The sequence below is a fragment of the Balaenoptera musculus genome, chromosome 3, assembly GCF_009873245.2.
Source record: "Balaenoptera musculus isolate JJ_BM4_2016_0621 chromosome 3, mBalMus1.pri.v3, whole genome shotgun sequence".
Taxonomy (NCBI): domain Eukaryota; kingdom Metazoa; phylum Chordata; class Mammalia; order Artiodactyla; family Balaenopteridae; genus Balaenoptera; species Balaenoptera musculus.
This window is the reverse complement of record NC_045787.1, coordinates 156,091,225-156,116,228: the sequence shown is the minus strand read 5'-3', so window position 1 is coordinate 156,116,228 and position 25,004 is coordinate 156,091,225. Positions and strand designations below refer to the sequence as shown.

The 25,004-nt window shown below is 46.9% G+C and overlaps 1 protein-coding gene across 1 annotated transcript; it reads left to right on the top strand.

Moving 5' to 3' along the window:
* Positions 1-1,891: 1,891 nt before the first annotated feature.
* Positions 1,892-23,080, top strand: SLC1A6 (solute carrier family 1 member 6). The gene is made up of 10 exons (XM_036848484.1): positions 1,892-2,802; positions 8,204-8,415; positions 9,215-9,352; positions 10,870-11,074; positions 11,853-11,895; positions 12,321-12,664; positions 15,791-16,024; positions 17,366-17,560; positions 21,452-21,586; positions 22,738-23,080. The coding sequence occupies exons 2-10, from the start codon at positions 8,211-8,213 to the stop codon at positions 22,931-22,933; spliced, it is 1,695 nt and encodes a 564-aa protein (XP_036704379.1). The 5' UTR covers positions 1,892-2,802; positions 8,204-8,210; the 3' UTR covers positions 22,934-23,080.
* Positions 23,081-25,004: the final 1,924 nt, after the last annotated feature.

Sequence of the window (25,004 nt, the reverse complement as noted above, 5' to 3'; positions counted from 1 at the left end):
AGAATCTTGCTTTCTTTTTATTAAGCTAGTCATTAAGCAATTTGTAAAAGTGTAAAACATTGCCACTCTTCTAATAATTTTTTTCTTGGTTTGGAAAATATAGTTATTTTCATAAAAATCTGCTATTTACGTTAACATGTAATGAATTTATTATTATGCTAAAATGAATAAACAAATATTGAAATACTTTCTCAGTTTTCATGTCCAATAAAGATTAATAGGTATAACTTATACAGACAAAAACTCTTTCGAATCCGCCATCATCATTTTTTTCCCCTCCATGATTTTTTTTAACCAATAGACACAATTTCTTAGAATAGTTTTAGATTTACAGAAAGATTGAAAAGATAGTGCAGAGTTCCCATATCCCTTCACCCCCCCAAACATTTCCCCTATTATTTATTCCCCTATTATTAATATCTTCCATTAGTAGACACACTTGTTACAATTAATGAGCCAATATTGATACATTAGTATTAAAGTCCACACCCTATTCAGATTCCCTCAGTTTTCTCCTAATATCCTTTTTCTGTTCCAGGAATCCATGCAGGACCCCATATTACACTAGACAACATGTCTCCTTAGGCTCTTCTTTACTTGTTTGAGACTTTCCTTGTTTTTATGACTTGACAGTTTTGAGGAGTACTGGTTAGGCATATTGCAGGATGCCCCTACTGGAATTTGTGTGACTTAAAAAAAACTCACGATTAGACTGGGGTTGTGAGTTTTGGGGGATCCTCCTTAATTTTAAGAGTGTAAAGGGGTTTCAAGACCCAATAGTTTGAGAACCACTGGTGTTTCTTCTTATTATTTTGTGTGAAAGACCAAGGGGTGCTCTGTCTTCCAGCCCCTAGCACAGCTTGGAGCATAATGGGTGGATGAACAATAAATATGCGTGGAGTGAATGACTGTATGAACCAGGACCTCAGGGGCAGCTCGAGGCTCAGAAAAGGATGCAGAATCATCTGTGCACAGCTGGTGACTGAAACACAGGGAGTGTGAAGGTTTCAGGGAGGAGTTGCAGGTGTGGCCCAGGAGAACCTGACATCTAGGGCAGGTGTTCAACTTCAGCCAGACATTGAAATCATTTGAGGAGCATTGAAATATGCCTGAGCCCCTCGCCCAGGGAAGCTGATGAGATTGGTCTGGGGTGCCACCTGGGTATCAGAATTTTTAAAGGCTCCCCTGGTGATTCTAAGGTACAGCTAAGTTTGAGAACTGCTTATCTAGAAGGTATTGTGTCAAGAAGGAGAGTGGGGGCTGTATGCACAAAGAATTGGAATCGGGGTGGCTGCTCCCTGGCTGTGTGACCTTGGTCAAGTTACTGAACCTCTCTGAGAGCCTGTCCCCTCATCTGCAAATGAGGGTAATGATATCTACTGCACAGGGGTGTGTAGATTAAATATGAGTAAAAGAGCCTGCCTAGACTAGGAAGTTGCCGTCAACAATTGCTCAATAACAACGATAATAGCAAACATGTATTGGGTTTTTATCACATGCCATGCTCTGTGCTCAGCTCTTAAAAATGGCAGTTGGGCTTCCCTGGTGGCGCAGTGGTTGAGAATCTGCCTGCTAATACAGGGGACACGGGTTCGAGCCCTGGTCTGGGAAGATCCCACATGCGGTCTGGGAAGATCCCACATGCCGCGGAGCAACTAAGCCCGTGAGCCACAACTACTGAGCCTGCGCGTCTGGAGCCTGTGCTCCGCAACAAGAGAGGCCGCGACAGTGAGAGACCCGCACACCGCGATGAAGAGTGGCCCCCGCTTGCCACAACTAGAGAAAGCCCTCGCACAGAAACGAAGACCCAACACAGCCAAAAATAAATAAATAAATTAAAAAAAAAAGGCAATTAGTTTTCAGAAGAGGTAGGAGATATTGGAAACAGCCAAGTCAGTGCCATTTGGGAAGAAAAGCAAAATCAACATTGCCCGGTGTATCCTAAAGAGTGCAAAGAAGAATATTAATTACAATACTAACAGCAATGGTTTGCCTCCCACTTGCACAATGCTTCACGCTGCAGGGAGGATTTGCATGCTCACGCACTTCAATTTTCTCAGCTTTAATTTTCTGTGGGGTCGGCAGAGTCATCTCCGTTGTTTAAACGAGGAGACCAGGCACAGAGAGGGAGAGGGGCTGGCCCAAGCTCACACAGCGGCCAAGTGGCCAAGGATGGAATGTGCACCCCGAGGGAGAAGAGGGCCAGCCGAGCCCACGCAGAGGCTGCTCTCACTCGGACGCTCACGCCCGCGCCTTCCCCAGACCTCCGCTGAGGATGCGGGCTTGGACCCAGCGGTGCCAGGGCCTGGTCCCCGCGCTCTCCAGGGATGTTCTGGCCTCGGGAGGGCTCAGGAGGCGGTGGGAGGCTGGGGCTCGGAGGCGCGGCTCTGAGCTGGGGGGCGGGGGCTAGACGAGAGAGAGGCCAACCACCCCGCCTACCCCAGGATCCCCTCCCTCCCCAAACAGGCGGCGCCCTTTCTCCCGAGCTGCAGCTGAGCCAGGGCCGGGAGCGGGGGAGGCTGGGGGCATCCGGGAGGGGATCCCGCCCCCCCCACACCTCCAGCGACCCGGGGCCCCCACACCCACGTGAACGCAGGGGGCTGGCGCCGATCCCACTCGCTGCACAGCGCGTCGCGGCTCCGCGCGGGTACCTCGGCCTTTTGGTCCTGGAGCCGGCGCTGCGCGGTCTCTGGCGGGTCCCCGCTGCCCTGGCCGGGCGCTTCTCTGGGCTCCGGCTTCTGCCTCCCGGCGCAGCGCGTAGGCGGACACGCGGGCAGGCCGCCCCCGCAGCTCCTGGCCCTGGTGAGTGGGAACACCACGGCTCCTCGAGGGCGGGGGCTCTGAGGTTCAGGGCAGGCGCGATCCGAGGCCGGCTTGGCCTACCCTGGGGTCGGGCGGGTGGGGCGCCCCCTGCGCCCACGGTCCCGGGGCGCCCCCTGCGCCCACGTTCCCATCTCTCGGCTGCTCATTGTCTCAGCTGCTCCCTGACTCTTAGAGTCGTAACCTCCGCTCACCTCCCCGTAGCCCTGATCAGTTTCCTATCGCCTTAGTTATCCCAGATTCTCCCTGCCCATCTGCCTTCCTTCTCATCCTGTCCCTCTATCCCTGGCCTCTACTGGTGGGCAGGTTTCCATCTCTGCCTGATGCCTGGTCCCTTTCCAGGGCTTGGTTCCCTTCCCTATCTGGGGCTTATTCCTCCAACTCCGGAGCGACCTGGTTGTGACAGACTTTGGCCATCGCTGCGGGGGGGCGGGGGGCTGGGTCCGAAGTTGTGTGTGGGGTGGTGATGGTGTGTGTGTTTGTGTGTGTGTGTGAGACTGAACTTATGAGTAGGGTTGCCTTCCCAAAGAGGTGGGTGGGGCTGAATGTTTAAATGAGGGAAGGAATTTGGATGTCTGAAGTTTTGTGTCCCAAGTTGTGTGTGTAGGAATGGCATTTCTGCAAATGCCCGTATGGAGTTTCATTTACAAGGGGTGTTGTGCAAGGACGTGAAGGTGTGTATGTATGGGGTTGTGTGTCTGAGGAGGGGTGTGGGGTTTTGTGTCTGACGGCATTCATGAATGTGTCAAGTGTGTGTGTGTTTGTGTGTGTAGGAATTGTATGACTGACGCTGCATGAATGGAGTTGCATTTCTTTTTTTTTTTTAAATTGAAGTATAGTTGATGTACAATATTATATAAGTTACAGGTGTGCAACATAGTGATTCACAATTTTTAAAGGTTGTACTCCATTTATAGTTATTATAAAATATTGGCTATATTCCCTGTGCTGTACAATATATTCTTGTAGCTTATTTTATACATAATAGTTTGTACCTCTTAACCCCCTACCCCTAAGTTGCCCCTCCCCCCTTCCCTCTCCCCACTGGCAACCACTAGTTTGTCCTCTATACCTGTGAGTCTGTTTCTTTTTTGTTATATTCACTAGTTTGTTGTATTTTCTAGATCCTACGTATAAGTGATATCATACAGTGTTTGTCTTTCTCTGTCTGACTTATTTCACTTAGCATAATACTTGGAGTTGTATTTCTGAAAGTGTGTGGGTTGTATGTTGAACAGTTCTGTGTGTGTGAGACTGTGTGTCTGTGTGCAGTTGTGTATATGTCAGTTGTACACAAGAGGTGTGTGAGGTTGTGTGTTCAAGTGTGTGTATGTGGTGTGTGATGTATGTGATTTCCTCCTTGTCTTTCCCTCCCTTCACTCACTCCTCAGGCTAGCAGAATATTGAGATAAAATGTATGGAAAGCAACCTTGTTTGCCCACTGTAGGTTGCTTCAGCTTTAGAATGTAGGAGTTCCTTCCTTTTTGGCCCTGGCTCTGAGAGATGCCCCTCTCATCACATCTAAGAGTCTGGAGGTTGTGAGAACCAGGTGGGGGACCTGTCCTTGAATGCCTGAAGATCCTGGAACACTTGAAGGGCCGTTTCCTGAGTAGGAAGCCTAAGAAGCAGGGCCAAGAGAAGGCCTAGGACCAGGAAAGACTAGAAAAGAGAGAACCCAGGGTGAGGGGAGAAGGCCCCCGGGGGTCCAAGAGAGACTGAGAAGCGGCCAAGTGGAGGCCAAGATCCTGGGAAAACAAGTTCAAGTATTGCTTGGCAAGTAATGCAGTCAGGACCGAGCAAGGTTGATGGGAAGACCCTCTCCCTTGTCAACATTTTCCTCAGTCCTCAGTCATGTGTCTGTTGGATTTCTGCTTTTTATTAACCTTGGTTGTCATCTATTTCATGCTCACTAGGTGCTGTTCTAAGTGTCGCGTGAATTGGGCCATCAAAGCCACACAGAAAGTGACCAGTTCCTGAAAGGTGGAGTGGGATTTGAAACAAAGAGCTCATGTACGCTCTTCCTCTAGGCCAGGGACCTCCAAACTTTTTCAGTAAAGGGCCAGAGAGATTGTATGGAGACCCATAAAATCTCTGTTCCAACAACTCAACTCAGCAGTTGTAGCACAAAAGTAGCTGTAGACAGTACATAAAGAATGAGTAAGGCTATGTGCCTATAAAACTTTATTTACAAAAGCAAGCAGCGGGCCAGAATTGGTCCTTGGACTATGGCTTGTACATCTCTGCTCTATACTGTACCATTTTTTGTAAGGAAGAGATAGGAAATAGACAAAACTAGCTCTGGAGTTTTTTGTGACTAGTTTGGATCTCAGCTGAACACTCCCTTGGGACCCATGGGCAGCTTCATGCTATTTCTTGGTGACTGGGAACATACATCTTAAGAGATGAGGGAATAATTACACATTTCCTATGTAGTCTGTGGTCTCCTGTCCGGGATTTTTCACAGCCAGCTGAAAAAAACCCATCATGGTTTCAAATGACAGATCCTTTGAAGCAGGACCCCAACTGGGGTTTGACACTGGGAACCAGGGCTTAGAGCTGGAGGAAGCAGGACCTGGAAAGCTGAGGCAGATACCGCATCCTTGGGATATGGGGAAGGCGAAAGAGGATGAGAAAGATAATGATCTCAGAAAAGTAGCTGCTCAGCCAGCAGCTGCCAAAAAAAAGTTCAGGGAACTACCTATTGGTCTGTCTCTGAAAGACTCCCTGCCTGATCTGGATGGATTCAGGCACTGGGGTTGGGGTTAGGGCTTGGGAGGGGGTTGGTGGCAAGGAGAGGTATCTGAAGCCCTGATAACTCAGAGAGGAGCTTGGGGAGGCCAAGTTCTCCTTACCTGTACAGCCATCCCAGGCAACCCAAATATGCACAGTCCGGCACAGGATACAATATTTACTGTCTTTCTGTGGCTTGGAGAGTTTTTTCTAGGAGTTAGGTGAATCTAGTATATCTGTTGGGAAGCAGAGAGCACACTCAAAAAGGGGAATTGAAAATTAAAGACTATTTACAGGGTTAAACCAGTAAAGTTGGCACAGTACTCAGAGATCTGCAAGAGTCGGGGAGCTGCAGGGAGGGAGCAAGAGGGGGACCTGGGGAGAGCTGTGGCTGTAACAAAGGATTGTCTTTATTTTTTAATTATAATACATATTAACACAGTTAACACAATGATATATAACATTGTGTAACTTTAAGATGTACACCATGTTGTTTTGGTATATTGATATATTGTAATGTGATTTCCATTGTAGCAGTAGCACCTCTATCATGTCAAGGGAGCCAAGAACACTCAATGGGGAAAGGATAGTCTCTTTAACACATGATGTTGGGAAACTGGATAAACAAACAAAGAATATTGAAATCAGACCCCTGTCTTACACCACTCACAAAAATTAACTTGAAGTGGATACAAGTCATAAACATAAGGCCTGACACCGTAAAACTGCTAGAGGAAAATGTAAGGTAGAAGCTGCTCAACTTTGGTCCCAGCACTGATTTTTTTTTTTTTTTGATATGACACCAAAAGCACAAACAACAAAAGCAAAAGTCAAGTGTGACTACATCAAACTTAAAAGCTTCTGCACAGCAAAAGAAACAACAAAATGAAAAGCCAACCTACAGAATGGTAGAAAAATTTTGCAGACCATATATTGGATAAAGGGTTAATATCCAAAATATATAAAGATCTCATACAACTCAATAACAAAAGTCATAAACAATCTGATTGAAAAATGGGCAGAGGAACTAAATAGTCATTTTTCCAAAGAAGATGTCCACGTGGCCAAGAGCTGCAGAGGATTGTTCAGTGGGAGCTGTGGCCTTAGGTAGAGGAATACAGTCAATGCCAAACAGGGGCCTGGCAGGGGGAGCTGAGAGAATGCTCCACCTACATCTGCTCCCACCGTCCATTCTCCTGCTGTTTTCCACTGGCCAGACTGAAAGGGCAAGGGAGCCCGGGCAATGCCAACTGTAGTGGTCAGCCTTTTGCCTGGGGATGAATCTATAGGGATAACAGAATTTCCAGTATGCCTACAAGAGGGGTGCTGCCACATTTTGCTGTGAGATCAGTATAGGTAAGCCTGCTTATCTTTCTGGAATAGGAGGTGCCCAGGGCCCACGATACTTTTAGGGACACCCATGCAAACACTTTTGCTTCTTTTAAAAATCAGAATAAAGAATTTAACTTTCAAGTCAAAGAAAATGTTTTAATATGTAATATTACTGTTCTCATCTAAAAAATTGGGGTGAAATTTACACAACAGAAAACCAACCATTTTAAAGTGGCATTTAGTTCCTTTGCAACATTGTGCAACAATCACCTTGATCTAGTTCCAAAATAATATATTCCTTTTTATACCAATTTGGCATACCAAATTATACCACATATAATTTTAATATATATTTTAATGGAGGAAGGGGCCACGAAGGCAAATTTTCCTCAGACTCATGAAGGCAAATGTTGCTCACAATTTCCAAGCTGCCGTATACATGTAAGGTGTTTAGTTGGTAAAAGGATAGGCAAGTTTTATTTCTTATATGCATTTTATTTAATGTGTATTAAGATATAATAAGCATTTCAAGTAATGATCTAAAGTTTCCAGTTTAGATTACATTTATTTAGGTAAGTAAATAAGGTGACATGGATATGGCTGAATGTAAAGAGTCTGAAGTTTGGGAAACAGTGCCTGGCACCCCAGAGTGACTGTGAACATCACATTTTTCTTCAAAAATGGATCCTGAGGAGGTGCTGGGATCAAGAATTATCACCATTTCCATCCCATGGGACTCTCCCTCTCCCTGTTGCTCACTTGGGCATTCACACAGAGCAGCTGCATTTATTGGGCACGAACTGTTCGCCAGGCACCTGCTGATTCTGTCGTTGTGGAAAGCCCATTTGGTGGCACCTCCAGGCTAGACACCAAACTGTATTAATTTGGGGGGCTAACCACAGAGAGCCTTGTTTAAGGCTCTGAGTGAAGTTGATGCTCAGCGAAGATTTGTGAGTCTGGTTTGTGAGCTGGGTCAGCTCTCAATTACTTGTGATGATCTCGTGAAGTAAGGAGGGGGCTGGAGTTAGAGAATGGCAAAAAACGTCCATTATATTGTGACCTACTTCTCTGTCTCTTCCCAGCCATGCCTGGGAGTGATTCTGGAGACCTTGATCTTTTTCTGCCAGGACATGACCCTTGAACCCCTGGCAGTGTTCTCAGGTGGCCCAGCGCAGGCACACCCCAACAGACCGACACCGCCCCTCCCCTGCTGTTTGGACTCTCTCTGAGTTCATCACCAGCTTCTTCCACCTTTCCACTCTTCCCACATCCACCTTCTGTCCGGCCCCTCACCAGGCCCGGGCCCCTTTGTACCCCGCAGGTAGACGATGAGCAGCCATGGCAACAGCTTGTTTCTGCGGGAGAGTGGCCAGCGGCTGGGCCGGGTGGGCTGGCTGCAGCGGCTGCTGGACGGCCTGCAGCAGAGAGCGCTGCGAACGCGCTTGCGCCTGCAAACCATGACGCTTGAGCACGTGCTGCGCTTCCTGCGCCGGAACGCCTTCATCTTGCTGACCGTCAGCGCCGTGGTCATTGGTGAGTCGTCTGGGAGGGGCGGGCTCTGCCCCTGGAGGGCGAGGGCTTGAGGGAAGTTCCCCGCACAGCATATTTCTTCCCTCCACTTACTTCTTCTCACCTGCACAGGTGCCCACGTCCACCATGCCCCCTCCCCAGGACGCGCTCACACAAACAGGTATACATTCTTGCAAACACATCTGTGGGTACACACAATGTCACATCTATATGCATGTGTATATACAGGCATAAGTGTACACCATACAAACGCACACTTTCTGCATACAAACACACACAAACATGAACATGTTTTTATGCATGCACAAAACATACAGGTGCAAAAAAGTAAACACACACTTACACACATATACTAGAACTTATAAACACGTTCACACACACATGCATTCCTCTGCACACACATTGGCACACTTAAGAGCTTGAATACATGTGTACCCCCATGCTTGAAAACAGTAACATACACACACAAGTCATACCTGTGTGACTTAGGAAAAACACGTGCATCTCATATACATGGACCCTCATATACAGGCACAGATACATGTGCACAAGTGAGTACACACTATCACATGTGTGTTCATATGTACACATGAATGTGTGCAGACATTTACACACATATCAACATAGTAACACATAAATTCATACATTCCACAATGTACACACAAACTCACACACTCAGAGACTGTTTCTCTCTTTCTTTCACCTCTACCCACACACACGCCCTTCTTGGGATGGATGGATGGCCCCTGCTTGGGACTCAGTGACCAAATTCAACTCTACAGACCCCTCATTTTGGCCCTAGGGGTCAGCCTGGCCTTTGCCCTGCGCCCGTACCAGCTCAGCTATCGCCAGATCAAGTACTTCTCTTTCCCTGGAGAGCTTCTCATGAGGATGCTGCAGATGCTGGTGCTGCCACTCATTGTCTCCAGCCTGGTCACAGGTGAGAGAGCCCAGGCCAGTGTTGGCCTCCAAGACCGATCCCAGAGTCCAAGCTCAAACCTGGAGCCATGGCTGTTCCAAGCATGGGACCACCTCCCCAACTCAGGACCTCAAACATGGAGCATGCACGTAGCTCTGAGTCTTTGGCCAAAGCCCTGATCCCAATCAGACCTGGGTTCCAGAACCCAGATGATCTGCAATACTTATCTCAGTAGCTTTCCTGTACTTTTCCTTGGAGGTAAAATTACAGCCTGAGAGGGGCTTAGTATCATCCACAGATGAAAGGAAGGCTGTTGTGGAGCAGCCAGGGAAGGTAGCTGGGATGTGGTGTGGAAGGTAATGGGGTGGGACGTGGATGAAGGTGTTTGAGATAGAGGTGACAGGGTGGTGGGTGGAGGCGGGCGGTGGAAGTATGGATGGCCTATGCAGAGGTTGGCAAACTTTTTCTGTAAAGGGCCAGGTAGAAAACATTTTCAGCTTCAAGGACCATGTGGTCTCTGTTGCAACTCTTCAATTCTGTTGTAGTGCAAAAGCAGCAGCAGATTAGTATGTAAACAAATGGGCATGGCAGTGTTCCAATAAAACTTTATTTACAAAAACAGGCAGCGGGCCAGATTTGGCCCATGGGTGGTTGATTGCCAATCTCCAGATTTGGGGATGGGTACGAAGATAAAGGGATGGAAGAATGATTTCTTGGGTTGGGTTTCCTTAGAAGCAGAGACTGAGAAGGGGCTATTTGCACAAGTGATTTATTGAGGGGTAGCTCTCAAGAGAAACCTATGAGGAAGTGAGGTGAGCAGGATGGGATGGGGAAAGAAGCTAAGTAGAAATGTGGGTACAGAAGAAGGTTGGCCTCTCAGCCTGATCCCACGGGGAGCTCTGGAGAATGTGCAACACTACAGAATTGTTCTCCACAACTCTGCCACTGTCTAAATCAAAGGAGCTGACCTTTTGAATCCCTGGACCAATCAGTCATTGGCTGTAGGTCTCCCATGGGGACTTTGTAGGTGAGTAAGCTCCTGTTCTGCTGAGGGCAGCCCTCAAGAGAAGGGGGCAGCATGAGTTGTTAGCAGCCAAAACGCTCAGCTGTGGAAGGATAGGTGTATCAGCATGGTAAAGGGTGTCTTGATAGGGGACCAAAAGTATCTACTACAGATAGTGTATAGTGAGCTGGGTTGGAGGGAGGTGTGATTTTGGGGTGGATAGGAGGATGAAGAGAGCAATGCAGATGAGATTATGGTGCAAAATAGAGGTGAATAGAGGATGGAGTGGGGGTTGAAAATGTTGGCTTGGAATAGAGGGAAGGTTAGGGAAGTGGTGCTTGGAATAAAGGATAGAGTGGAAGGTGTATTTGGAACATAGAATGGGAGTTGGAGGATGGCGATGTGGGGTGGGGCAAAGGAGGAGGGATGCTTGGTGGAATGGTTGTAGCAGTGTGGGGAGTGTGGAGCAAATGGATGGGAGAGTGGGTGGTGGGGTGTGGATGGGGCTGCTCGGGCTGCACCACCTGTCCTCCAGGTATGGCGTCCTTGGATAACAAGGCGACAGGGCGGATGGGTATGCGGGCAGCTGTATACTACATGGTGACCACCGTCATCGCGGTCTTCATCGGCATCCTCATGGTCACCATCATCCATCCTGGGAAGGGCTCCAAGGAGGGGCTGCACCGAGAGGGCCGGATCGAGACCATTCCCACGGCCGATGCCTTCATGGACCTGGTCAGGTGACGTCCTTTCCAATTTTGATGGGAATTCCAGCCCTACATGTAACAACCTATACTCAAGGGGAGACAAAGGGGACAGGCTAATCCAACCTGGAAATGCAACACCCAAGTTGGGCCTAGTTTTTTTGGTACCTATTTTCTGTCCTGGAGCCTTGCACAAATCCTCTGAGAGCAACTTACTCCTAGGATATGATCTTTTGACCCGTAGGCTAGGGAGGCTATAGTCACAGCATCTTGAGATGGGCTCAGGACAAATGGTATTTGTCTGGTGTTCCCAAGATCCATTGGAAGGTGAATGATTCTATTAAAGTAGCAAGATTTTGCCTGCCAGAATCAAGGCTGGTCATAGTTCTACCCTAGTCACTGACTTGGGGGGAACCTAGCGTTGGAAGAGTTCAGGAGCTTTCCGTGTTTTTTTTTTTGGAGACATCACTGTGTGTGAATTGAAGTCCCTGAGGTGGCATAGGGTCCTACCAAAGGGCTCAGACAGGCCTGAATTTGAGGTCCATCTGTACCCCTTAGGAGTTATGTGGCTTTGGGTCACTTACATAAGTTCTTTGTGCTTTGGTTGCTTTGTATGTAAAATGGGGACATCAATAACACTCACTTTTAGGATTATTGTGGTGTTTAAATCAGATCACACAGGTAAGGCACTTAGATCGGTTTTCAGATGTTGGCTGCTATTATTATCGTTGCCATTGCAGTTATTATTACTGTTATCAGTCTAGATTCTCTTCTAAGGTCTAACCACGTTCATTCATCTGATATTTTTCTACAGAAATATGTTTCCGCCCAACCTTGTGGAGGCCTGCTTCAAACAGGTCAGGGGGAAGTACATAGTCTGATCAAGGAGGTTTGGAGGGTTGGGGGAGCTTGCTGCTGAGTGAATGGTCCAGGAGTGAGGGATGGGAAGAAGGACCTGACAGAGCATTGCCCAGGGGCTTTTGGAAGAGTCTGAAAGAAAGAATGTGCTTCCTATTGGTGTGCTGATCAAGGCAAGGTTAGAGAGAAAGATTTAGGTCAAAGGCTGCCTGGGAATGGTAATGGAGGAGGAACCAAGGCTTCTGATCATAGACAGTTGAGGAGACAGACCCCCAAACCTGTCTGAGCATCGCCCAGGGAGCTTGTGAAAAATGCAGAATCTATACTCATTCTTCCATTCATTGGTTGTTCACGCCCTCATTAACCTGTTTATGCACTCAATTTACTATGCATTCGTCTATGGCCCAATATCTCCTTATTTCAGTTTAAGACGCAGTACAGCACGAGGTTGGTAACCAGGACCATTGTGAGGACAGAAAATGGATCTGAGCTGGGCACCTCCATGCCTCCTTTATCCTCAATGGAGAACGGAAGCAGCCTCTTGGAAAATGTCACACGGGCCATGGGCACCTTGCAGGAGGTGCTGAGCTTTGAGGAGACTGTGCCTGTGCCTGGCTCAGCCAATGGCATCAACGCCCTGGGCCTTGTGGTCTTCTCGGTGGCCTTTGGGCTGGTCATCGGTGGCATGAAACACAAGGGCCGAGTCCTGCGGGATTTCTTCGACAGCCTCAATGAGGCTATTATGAGGCTGGTGGGCATCATTATCTGGTGAGTGCTGGGCTGTGACAGGGGCGGGGTGGTGGTGGTGATGGCACACAGAAGGGTGTTGTCAGGGCTGGAAAGTCAGGCTGTGGGGCAGCTCCTGAAGTGGTTGTTGGGACCACTTGGCCAAAGTCATTTATATATGTATTGGTTAATTCACACCCTCGCTCATTCACTCACTCATTCATTCATACCTTTGTGCAATGATTTATTCACTCATTCACTCCCTTGTTCATCTATTTATTCAGTCATTTATTCATTTGTACTCAAGCTTCTGTGCATTGTTCATTCACTCCATCATTTATCTATTCATCTTCTCATTCTGCTATGGATTGGCCAAATTATCCATTCATTTATTTATCTATCTTCATTCTTCCATGAATTGGTTCATTCATTTTCCCATTCATTTGTTCATTTTTCTGTGTATTGGTTAATTCACTCATTCATACATTCATTCACTCATAAATTCATTCACAAACTCATCCATGCATTAGTTAATTCTTTGATTGATTGATTTACTCACCAAGTCATCTATTCATTTGGACTCATTCTTTGACTCACTTGTTCATCTCTACATTTGTTATTCTCTCATTCACTCAGTTAAATATACCTTGTATTCATTCATCCATTTGCTTAACCCACTCATTCATTCACTCACCCATCATTCATGTCTCATTTGCTCATTTTCTCACTCATTTATCTGCTCACTGATTATTCCTTAATTGACGCCTTCATTCATTCATTCTTTAAATCCCTTCACTCTTTCAGCAGACATTTTCCCAGGCTGACTTTGTTTTGAACTCTGGAATACAGAGATACATTGAATTCAGTCCTTGTCCTCAAAGAGCTTTCAAAGTCTTGGAGGAGACAGACACATATTAGATAAATATAATACAAGATGGAAGGTTCTAGAGTTAAGAGACATTAAAAAAGTATAGGGAATATGGATAAGTAAGCAGCCAATGAGGGATATGCAGTGAACTCTGTCTGGGAAGGTGAGGAGGAAGTCATGGAGACGTCCACCTCTTAGTTGGGTCTTGAAAGGTGAGTAGGAATCCAACAGGACAGGAAGAAGGGAGAGGCACTTCAAGCAGAGGGAATAGAACATGCAAAGCTTGAAAGGACCTGAGTTGTTTGGAGAATGGTGAGGAGTTCAAGAAGGTGGGAGCATACCTTGGGAGTGGTGGTGGAAGATGTTAACGAGGCTGTCTTCCCAAATTGGAGAAGACTTTGTACATCATCCCAAATAATTTGAAAGTTGGGTCGGGGGGCTAGAGGCTAAGTTGAGAGCTTGGGAAAGCAGCTGAGGGGATTGGGAGGGGAAGCTTATCAAGGACGAGCAAGAAGATTGAAAAGGAATATTGAAAGCTCAACTGAATTGGGAACCGTGAGTTTATAGCAATGTCATTGGCATGTTTGGGAGAATATCCGTATGTGCCAGGTAGCCGAGTACAGGAGGAAAGAAGTCATGTGCAATTGATCCAGAGTTGAGGAATTTTGCAGAGTGTGAGAAAGGAAGGATGGAGGTGAGGGATTTGAGAAAGGAGTTTACAGATTATTCACAGAGGTAGGTCTAGAGTTGGAGACAACTCAGCAACCACCCACCAGGGCTAACCTCGAGCCCAGCTTGGGGAATACAGATGTGGCTGGAGGAGTCCCCTGTATCCTCATTCCCACAACCTCATCTTGGGTCTCATCATTTCTGACCTAAGCTGTTGTACCAACTCCCCAAGCGGTCCTCACCTCCTCCAGTACATCCCCCATGACAATGACCAAGTGTAGACTTCAATTTCTAAAGAGAGAGAAATAACAAAGGAAGCCTGGTGATGGGTGAATTATGGCATCACTGGCAGAAACACAAAACTAAGCAATGGGCTGGTTTGAGGGGAAAACAGGTGAGCCCCCTATGAACTTGCTTCATTTGTCTTCTCTACTCTTCTCACTGCTCCAGCTATACTGGTCTTCTTTCTGCTCCTCCAATACTCCTAGCTCACATCCATCTCAAGGTCTTTGAACTGTGCCTGCAATGCTTTCCCTTCAAATATGCATGGTTCCTTTTCATCATTCAGGTATCAGCATAAATGTCACCTCTTCAGAGAAGCCCTCCCTGACCACTCATTTTTACAGCCCCACTCACTGATTCTCTTTTGTAGTTATCACCACCTGAAGTTTTTAATGACATATTTCTCTGTGTATTGCATAGTTCCCCCATTAGGATGTAAGCACCATGAGGGCAGGGACCATGTGACTGGAACAGAGTAGGTGCTCAATGGATATTTGTTGAGTGAATGAACAGATAATTTAATAAGACAGGTTGTTTATAATTAACTTTTTATTGGAGTGTAGTTGATTTACAATGTTGTGTTAGCTTCTGCTATACAGCAAAGTGAGTCAGTTATATATACATACATATATCCACTCTTTTTCAGATTTTATTCCTTATAAGTCATTATAGAATATTGAATAGAGTTCCCTGTGCTCTACAGTAGGTTCTTATTAGTTATCTATTTTATCTATAGTAGTGTGTATATGTCAATCCCAATCTCCCAATTTATCCCTCCCCCACCTTTCCCCCTTGGTATCCATAAGTTTGTTTTCTACAGCTGTGACTCAATTTCTGTTTTGTAAATAGGTTCATTTGTACAATTTTTTTTAGATTCCACATATAAGCAATATCGTATAATATTTAAGACAGGTTGTTTAAGACGTCTGTGGGAAATCCAGGTGAAATAACTTAGGGCTGGTGAATGAGTGAGACTATGCACTTATAGGAAAGAGAATAGGGGCATACAGGTTACAAATGTAGAGCAAAGAGTTGGGGGAAGTGAATAAGGGACGTTAGAAGGCCAGAGATAGGGAGTGTCTGGGCGATGTCTAGTGAAAAAACCCTGAGGACAGTGATTATTTGGGGGGATTTGAGTCGGGGGGTGGAAGCAGGAAGAAAAGGTGGGATTTATTTGTGGGACCCAGCCCCATTTGTTATCGTGTGGGGAAGGTTGGAGTGGGGTAGGGTGCTGTATGGGGGATGTTGCCTGGCTCCAGGGTCTATGTCGGCAAAGCCTGGGGGATGCTAGCTCCAGGCTTGTAGGGGAGGTCATGAGGGAGGCCTGACAGGTGTCTGGCTTGGCCCAGGTATGCACCTGTGGGCATCCTGTTCCTGATTGCTGGCAAGATCCTAGAGATGGAAGACATGGCCGTCCTGGGGGGTCAGCTGGGCATGTACACCCTGACCGTCATCGTGGGTTTGTTCCTTCATGCCGGTGGCATCCTGCCTCTCATCTACTTCCTCATCACCCATCGGAATCCTTTCCCCTTCATTGGGGGAATACTGCAGGCCCTCATCACTGCCATGGGCACGTCTTCCAGGTATGGCCTTGCTCCTCACCACTGGTACCCTCCTAGGTTCGCTCTTTGCCTTTCACAGGCTCTCTTAGGAGTCCTGCCCTCTCTGCCACTATAGAACCTCATCTGGGTTGTATAGTAATGTCAGGTGCTCTTGAAGGTCTCCAGGTGGCTCAACACCTGGGCACTGATCTTTGTCCTGGGCTGGCTCTCCTAACCCCTTACCCTCCTTTTCTGTTTCTCTATTTATTTGTTTATTTTTAAAAGATTTATTTATTTGGCTGCGCTGGATCTTAGTTGCAGCATGTAGGATCTTCGTTGCCGCGTGTGGGATCATCGGTGTAGCATGCGGGATCTTTTTAGTTGCGGCATGTGGGATTCAGTTCCCTGGCTAGGGATCAAACCCAGGCCCCCTGCATTGGGAGCATGGAGTCCTAGCCACTGGACCACCAGGGAAGTCCCTGTTTCTCTATTTAATATGGAGGGAGAACCAGCTGCAAATTTTGAGGTTAAGACAAAGGGTCCAACATGCCTCATGATCTCAGTCATTTTCTACCTCATAGGGTCTCATCTCCCCTTGAGATGGCCTCTGGGAGCTCCCTTGGCTTCCTTCTTTTTTGTGGTTTCAGGGGGTTCATAAAGAGCTCCCCTCTCCACCATCAATCAAATTCAAAACAATCTGAGAGGTATCACTAGAGCCAACCAGACAGAAGAAAAGTATCATTTTTATTGCTTGTAACACCTATTGGAGAATGTGCCTTTTGATCTGTGGCCACGGAGGATTGGTGCCATTGTACTCCAGAATTAAACTCACCAGGTTGCCACAGGCATGGACACCCAAAGATCCCCTTTGTGGGTCCAGGATTCTCACTGCATGATATAAAGCTGACCAGACAGAGCACATGTTTTATGGACCAGCTGATCCCAAGTGGGGACAGAGACCTAGAAGGTTAGTGTAGGTGAGGTCACTCCCTGAATAAACATGGGAAGTGGGGAATAGGAGTCTTCTGTAATACCCCTCTCTTAGCCCTGAGGTGTGGGAGCTCAGAAGGCCCTTTGCCTCCTTTCTGGGAGTGGATAGTTAGAGTGAACTGGTGACATGAACTAGTGTCTAGTAAGTAGCCCTCAGCTATTGGCTTTAGGTGGGTCCAGAGACCTTCAGCCTGGGGGACCTCATTGCTGTGTGCTCTCTGTGTCATGAGGAGTTCCTCTCCCCCACGCACAGTCTTCAGCCTCTGAAATGTTAGACACCTGCCATCTTCCCCTTGCTCTAGCTCCCACTTTGCCTCCCAGTGTTCTCAGGGGGAGCCCTCCCTTGGCTCATTGCCACCACTTATTCTCAGCCCTTGGGGTTCTCTCTCCCAGCTCGGCGACACTGCCCATCACCTTCCGCTGTCTGGAGGAGGGCCTGGGTGTGGACCGCCGCATCACCAGGTTTGTGCTGCCTGTGGGGGCCACCGTCAACATGGATGGCACTGCCCTCTATGAGGCCCTGGCCGCCATCTTCATTGCTCAAGTCAACAACTACGAGCTCAACCTGGGTCAGATCACAACTATCAGGTGAGTTGACCTTGGGTGGGACCTGCCAACAGCTGAGCCCTAAGAAGTCATTAGCTTGGCTGGGGGTGTTGGAGGGGAGGGAGTCACAGCAAGAAGTAAAGGGAGCCTTTGGATGTTGGAAGGGGGATGTGTTGAGGGGTGCAGGAAAAAATAAGACATGGTTCCTGAACTCAGGGAAGATCCAGTCTAAGGAAGGGAAACGACACACTGATGATGATGATGATGGTGACAGTGTTGGTGATGATGATGTAGATTACGGAGGTGACAGTGGTGATGATGTTGATGGTGCTGATAGTGGTGATGGTAGTGATGGGGGTGATAAGGGTGGTGATGGTGATAGTGGTGATGATGATGATGGCCAACATTTATAAAACACTTGCTATGTGCCATACACAGCATTAAATATTTTACAAGCGTGGGCTCTTTGAATGACATCTCATGATGTCCTATGCATAGTACCATTACTGCCCTTGCCAAATTAAAAAAAAGATTATCTGCTTATTATGGGTAGCGTAAGAGTTTTGGGAATCCAGAGAAGGGTTATCTAACTCAGCTGATGCTGTATAGCTTTCTTTTTCTTTCCGTTTTCTTATCCTCTCCCTGAATAATTTCAACATCCAAACAGGTGACTCTTCCATCATCTTCTTTTCAAAGTTCGCTGACCTTTGGAATTCCAGCCACCTACCCTTGGGGCCATGTCCTGGACTTTGCCTCTGCTTAGCCCGCTCTGACATCTCGAGTATGTGCATCATGGCCACAGTCTCCAATCTCTCCATCCTCTTACTTTACTTCCCCTACGTATTTTCTTTAATTCCATGAACAATTTTTGCTTCTTCAACTCCTCGCATTCCCTCCATTATGGTTTCACTTTCCCTTTTTGTGTTTTACTTCAGTGCCTCTCAAACGTTTACGTGCATACTAATCACTTGGGAGTCTTGTTCAAAAGCAGATTCTGATTCAGTGGGTCTGGGTTGGGGCTTGAGATTCTGCATTTCTAACAAGTTCAGAGGTGATGCTGATGCTGCTGGTCTAGGGACCACACTTGGAACCATGAGCTTCCAGACCAGAGAGTGTGGCGCTTCATTCTTTCATTTTCTTGAGAGCGTCTTTGACGTCCTTACCCCTTAGTCTTTCCAAATCCTCAACATTGGGGATTTCAACCAACCACTTTATCTATTCCTATGTCAAGGTGTCTGAACCCAGCTAGAGAAAAATCTACCCACTGTGGTGATTACTGCAGTGACCACTACAAAATGACGCATTACATTATCAGCTAAGTGTATTTCCACTCAGAAATCCCTTTATATCAGTGATTCAAAGTCTTGGCTACACATTAGCATTACCCAAGACCACCTACTCCCTGAGGCTCTGACTTTGTTATGGTGGGGGTAGGGTATAGGCATTGGTATGTTTGTGAAAACTGCCCAGGTGATACTACTGTGCATCCAGGGTTGACAAACCACCCAGTTATATGGTGGCACCATTATCCATCCCTCATTCCAAATCTTCACTCTGTTTATCTTCCAGCTCCATTCTCCAATTTTCTTCCGTGTAAAAGATCATATTGCCTCATACCTCAGGGGTGTCACTGAGGTTACTGGGTGTGAATGGACCCAACTTTCTGCTCCGACAACTCAAATTTATTGTGGTATGCATCCATCCATGCTTTCTTTCCCCTGATCTGAGTTTAAATATGGATCTGTTGCTCTATTCAAAACTCATTCCTCTACAATTCCCCAAATCTCATCCTTCTATCTTCTAACTCTGCCAGCTATTCCATTACTTACTTGCATTTTCAACTCCACTGCCTCTACTTGACCTTTCTCTATAGCGTATGAAGGCATGCTTATGTCTCTCACATATTATAAAAATAAAGACCTTAGACCTAGAAAGCTAATGATCTCAGGGAAACTGGACTCCAGGGCCCATGCTCTTTAAGGGAGCATCCTACCCTCCCTAACAGCTCTCTGCCCCTTTTGGCTACATAGGGATTGTGGATAAAGGCAGGTACCACAGTGTCATGCAGTATAGTACAAAGCTGGCTTGGCTGGAGATACTGATAACTGGGGTCAGCAGCAGGATGGAGTGCTCTCTCTTTTTATAGGGGTTCTGAGAGACCACTCTGCAGATAAGGAAAACAGTCTGAACTTGGGTCCCAATGGCTTAGGGACATTCAGGGATACAGCTTAAATCTGGGCACTATGGCTGATAGCATCTGGAGGTTCTGTGAGATGTTGAGCCCATGTGAAGTCCCTTCTACTATGGGTAGACAAAGTCCCAGCTACCTTGTTACCACACAACCCAGAGATCGCCTCTGAGTCTTTCTTCAAACAATCTTCCTTGCCTTTACAACAGAAGGCTGTGGTATGAGAAGCCTTTTCTAGGGGAAACCAAGGATGCAGTGAAGATGACATGAAGATAATTTCAAAGGAACACGTTTTGGTTTGTTTGTTTGTCTAGCTTAGGGTCCCAAACATTGCAGTGAGCACTTTTCATGGGGAACTTTCACATTCTGGGGAGTAGAGAAGTCATCAAAAAGGGTAAGGACTTTTGAGGGGTGTTCTTAAATGGATCAGGGAACTGAGTATCACTTCTAGCTTCTAATCTATGCAAAGAGCTTGGTGGCAATGGCCAGCTTGAGACCCATCAGGTAATTGCTTCAGAATTTAGTGGCAGATTGTGATTGGATGGTTAAGGATTCCTAGTTTGGACTGAATCTAAACTTAAAAAAGTTTGAGTTGGATTATTGGATCCAGGTGGAATTAGCTGGATCTTATGATTCCATTGAGAACATGATGCCTGCCTCCCAAGAGCATGCACAGATCACTGTTTATGCCAGGGCCAGCACTCGGAAGAGATATTCTCTCTCACTTAGAATAATAGTAATAATGACCCTTCTTGGGGCCCTGTTCTCAAAGCACTGTTCTATTTTACTGCTCATAATAACCCCTCAAGGTAGGTATATGTCTACCATTCTATAGATGAGGGAATATAGGCTCTGAGTTATGTCCAAGGGTGTACAGCTGACGAATAAAATCTGCTGGACCCCAAAGTCCATTCCCTGTTCGTGAGCCCAAATGTTTGCTCAATCACCGTTCTGTAAGAGACATCATCTGTGTTAAGCATCTTGTGTAGCTCTATGTTCACGACTATAGAATTTGGGAAAGGGCTTCAGAAGCCACCAGGGAGGGGTGGGCGTCAACCTCAGGGCCCTAACACCTTTCCTGGCAAGCCCAGTGGTTTTATAATTCTTCTTAGCACACCATGCTAGACATCCGAATTGATGCAGGAGCTAAAATCTAGCCTACTTGTGATCCAGTCTGACCCTCTACTTGATGGTGGATCACCATCTCTTTCATTTTCTATGTGTTTTACCTTTTAGTTTTCCAAAACCTTATATGTGTAAATGTCTAATTTTTTAAAATTCACTCAACACCATAGACAATTTCTTCTTTTGACTCTAAATTTGGCCCACCTTCCAGAGTTCTGTTCCTGGCAGCTGGACCTGTCTATACTGACCTACCTACTTCTAGCATATGTGCACATGGGGAACCCAAGCTTCTGCTTTACGGCTGCTGCCCAGGTTAATTCTTCTGTCCTCTTCCAGTCCCCAGAAGCAGCTGGTTAAATCCTTACTCTTGCATCTGCAATCTGAATTATTTAAAACCTCTATCATTGGGTGGACGTCTAACCAGATCCCAACAAAGGACGAGGGAACATAACTGCATTGGCATTCAATGAAAGTTGCTTTGGATTTGCTCTTTATTTTGGGGAATTTGATTTAAGACGCCCTGGGGAACTGACCCCTTCCCTTCTTGTGTGTCTCTTCTGACACTGCCTCATCTCTCCCTTCCCTCCTCCTGCCTCGCTGTGTTCTCTCTCCACGTGCAGTATCACGGCTACAGCAGCCAGCGTTGGGGCTGCTGGCATCCCCCAGGCAGGTCTGGTCACCATGGTCATTGTGCTCACGTCGGTCGGCCTGCCCACTGAAGACATCACACTCATCATAGCTGTGGACTGGTTCCTGTGAGTGCTCTTCCGACTCTGGTACTATCTGTCCTCGCACCCTCTGCTTTCCCTGCAGCACTCCCAACACATGGGCTCTTATTCCAGCAAGGACAGAGTTCTAGAATTTTAGAATGAAAAGGTGGCCTGGGGGAATATCCCAAGCCATGTGGATCCCAAATTGTATAGAGTTAACCTTGGGAAGTAGGGCAGGGAGGAGGTAAGCAATGGGGTCTTTACCCCATTATCCAGAAAAGCCCTGCTGTACCTGTTTTATGTAGAAGTCACCAAAAAAGGTGATCCTTGGGGACAGAGCTGGCTTGCAAATTTAAAAAAAAATTCTCAACTTTAATTTTTTATTTATTTATTTATTTATTTTTGGCCACGCTGTGTGGCTCGAGGGATCATAGTTCCCCGACCAGGGATCGAACCTGCACCTTCGGCAGTAAAAGCGCTGACTCCTAACCACTGGACCACCAGGGAATTCCCTCAACTTTTAAAAATAGGAGGGCTTTCCTGGTGGCGCAGTGGTTGAGAATCTGCCTGCCAATACAGGGTACGTGGGTTCGGGCCCTGGTCTGGGAGGATCCCACATGCCGCGGAGCAACTGGGCCCGTGAGCCACAATTACTGAGCCTGCGCGTCTGGAGCCTGTGCTCCGCAACAAGAGAGGCCGCGATAGTGAGAGGCCCGCGCACCGTGATGAAGAGTGGCCCCCGCTTGCCACAACTAGACAAAGCCCTCGCACAGAAACGAAGACCCAACACAGCCATAAATATATAAATAAATAAATAATTTTAAAAATAGGAGGTTTACATATAAAAATCTGGACTTTTGTCCCCACTTGGGAGCTGTCACCTGGATCTGAGTCTCAGTTAGATGGTCTTCAGTCTGGCCTTGTTTTCTCACAGTGGTGACCTTCCTCATCCTGTATGCTGTTCAGCTCATAACCCCTAATTTTCAATATCAGACGTTTACATTTTTTTAAAAAAAGAATTGCATTGCTAATATCAAATGTGAGCATATCAGAGCTTGGTCCACCCTGTGTTAGGCTGGAATGTGAACCCCAACTTCTAGGCACAAGGAGCTCCTGGCTGCTGCACCCTCTTCTCTGTGGAGCTCTTCAAACCTTGATTAACGGTGGCTTGTCTCTCCCCACCCCGCCCCCTCCAGTGATCGACTTCGCACCATGACCAATGTGCTGGGGGACTCTATTGGAGCAGCCGTCATTGAGCATTTGTCTCAGCGGGAGCTGGAGCTGCAGGAAGCTGAACTCACCCTCCCCAGCCTGGGGAAGCCCTACAAGTCTCTCATGGCACAAGAGAAGGGGGCATCCAGGGGACGGGGAGGCAACGAGAGTGCCATGTGAGAGCCCCCAGCTCTGCCGCCTAGAGGAGGGAAGGGGGCTGGGGAGGGGGTTCCTGGGGAAGACCACTGCATGAGTGACTGTGCACTGAACACACATGTTCTTTCCAGCGTGTCTGGGGGAAACAGATAAAAGAGCAGGGATGAAAGATGTCCAAGGGCTCTGTTTCTCTCTGGGCATATGCTGAGAATTTGTGGGAGGGTGATGAGCAAGGCAGGGGAGGAGATGTTTTCCCTGGGATTGGGGGTAAGGGGAGCTTCAGGTTCCACAAGGTGAGCGATCAGCTCACGTTCCTCATTTTCTCAAGGAGTGGTGGAACTCCACAAAGGTAAAGGAAAACTACTATTTCTCATAATAAAACAATATCCATGGCCTCTGTGTCGGGAGTCCCTATGACCACCTTCGGGTTTGATGATTTGCCAGAAGGACTCACAGAACTCGAAAAAGCTGTGATGCTCATATTTATGGTTTACTGCAGTGAAAGGACAGAGATTAAAATCAGCAAAGGCAAACGGTGCAGGGGGCAGGGGCCAGGAGAGACCAGGTGTGAGCTTCCAGTTGTCGTGTCCCAGTGGAATTGCATGGACAACACTTATTTCTCCCAGCAATTATGTGTGACAACACATATGGAACCATGGAAGCCCACCTGAGCCTTGGTGTCCAGAGATTTTATCAGGGTCTGTCATGTAGGCATGGAGTTCCTGCTGACCTTCACAACTCACTCTTTAGTCCCCCCAGAGGTCAAACTAATACAGCATTGCCAGGGTCCCAGGTAAACAAAAACAGGCATTCATCATCAGCTACACTGTCAGCACAGACTGCCTGGCATGGATTAAGGCCCCAGGTAAACAAAGACACTTTTATCAGGCAGGATATTCCAGGGGCTTAGAGGTCATCTTTCAGGAGGCAGTCTAGGGCGAGTCCTTTATTTGGGATGTGCAGGCTTTGAGCACCCTTTATCCTCTGAGTTAACCCTTTACTTCATACACCCCATGGTTGGGAATAGGGGAAGCAACTCCCATGGGGATGAGTAATTGGGACTTGTAGCCCTGACTCTTGACTTTTGGGGCTAATTGGCCTGGACATCCCCATGCTGGTGTCAGGGGGCTCTGTGTCTCCTTACTACACAAGGGTGGACGTTGGACTTTTAGCGTTATTTTCTTACAGCCTAATGAACCAAGTGGGACATTACATGAGACCTTACTAAAGGTGTGGGGAAAACACAAGTAAACAGAAGGTAACATGATTCTAGCTGCTCTAGATATAACTCAACTCCATGATCCTTTTGTCCAAGAAACATGACATTAATTTTTTCTAAATCAAATTAACCTTCATTTGAGCACCTACCTCTCCCAAAGAGGGGAGGGAAATTAAAGCATGGGTGTGTTTTGAGATGCTCCATCCTCCATTCCTTAGGATCCTAAGAGAACCCTTGAACATAAGCAATTGAGAGAACTTGGGAGAAGAGCTCCAGAAATCTTTAAGGTATTTTCAGTCACCATGGAGACAATTATGGTCAAAGTTTGGAAATAGTCCATGCAAAGGCAAAAGGCTCCTCCACTTATAAAACATCCTACTCTACATTTGACCATGGGTAACTTTTTTTGAGATCCCAGTCTCAAACCAGAATTTCAGCTTCTAGCCCCACCCACCCCATGGTCAGTGTTCTGTGTCCCCAGAGGGCTCCTCCGGAAGCAGGGTATATTAGTTTTCTAGGGCTAACATGACAAAGTACCACAGACTGGGTGGCTTAAACAACAGAAATTTATTTTTGTTTTGGAGGTTGGAAGTCTGAGATCAAAGTGCCAGGAGGGTTAGTTTCTTCTGAGGCCCCTCTCCTTGGCTTATAGATGGCCGTCTTCTCACTGTGTCTTCACGTGGTCTTCTCTGTGTGTGTGTCTGTGTCTTAATCTCCTCTTCTTATCAGGACACCAGTCAAATTGGAGTAGGGCCCACCTGAATGAACTCATTTTAAATTAACTACCTCTTTAAAGACCCTCTCTCCAAATACAGTCACATTCTGAGGTATGGGGAGTTAGGACTTCAACATATGAATTTTGGGGGGACACAACTC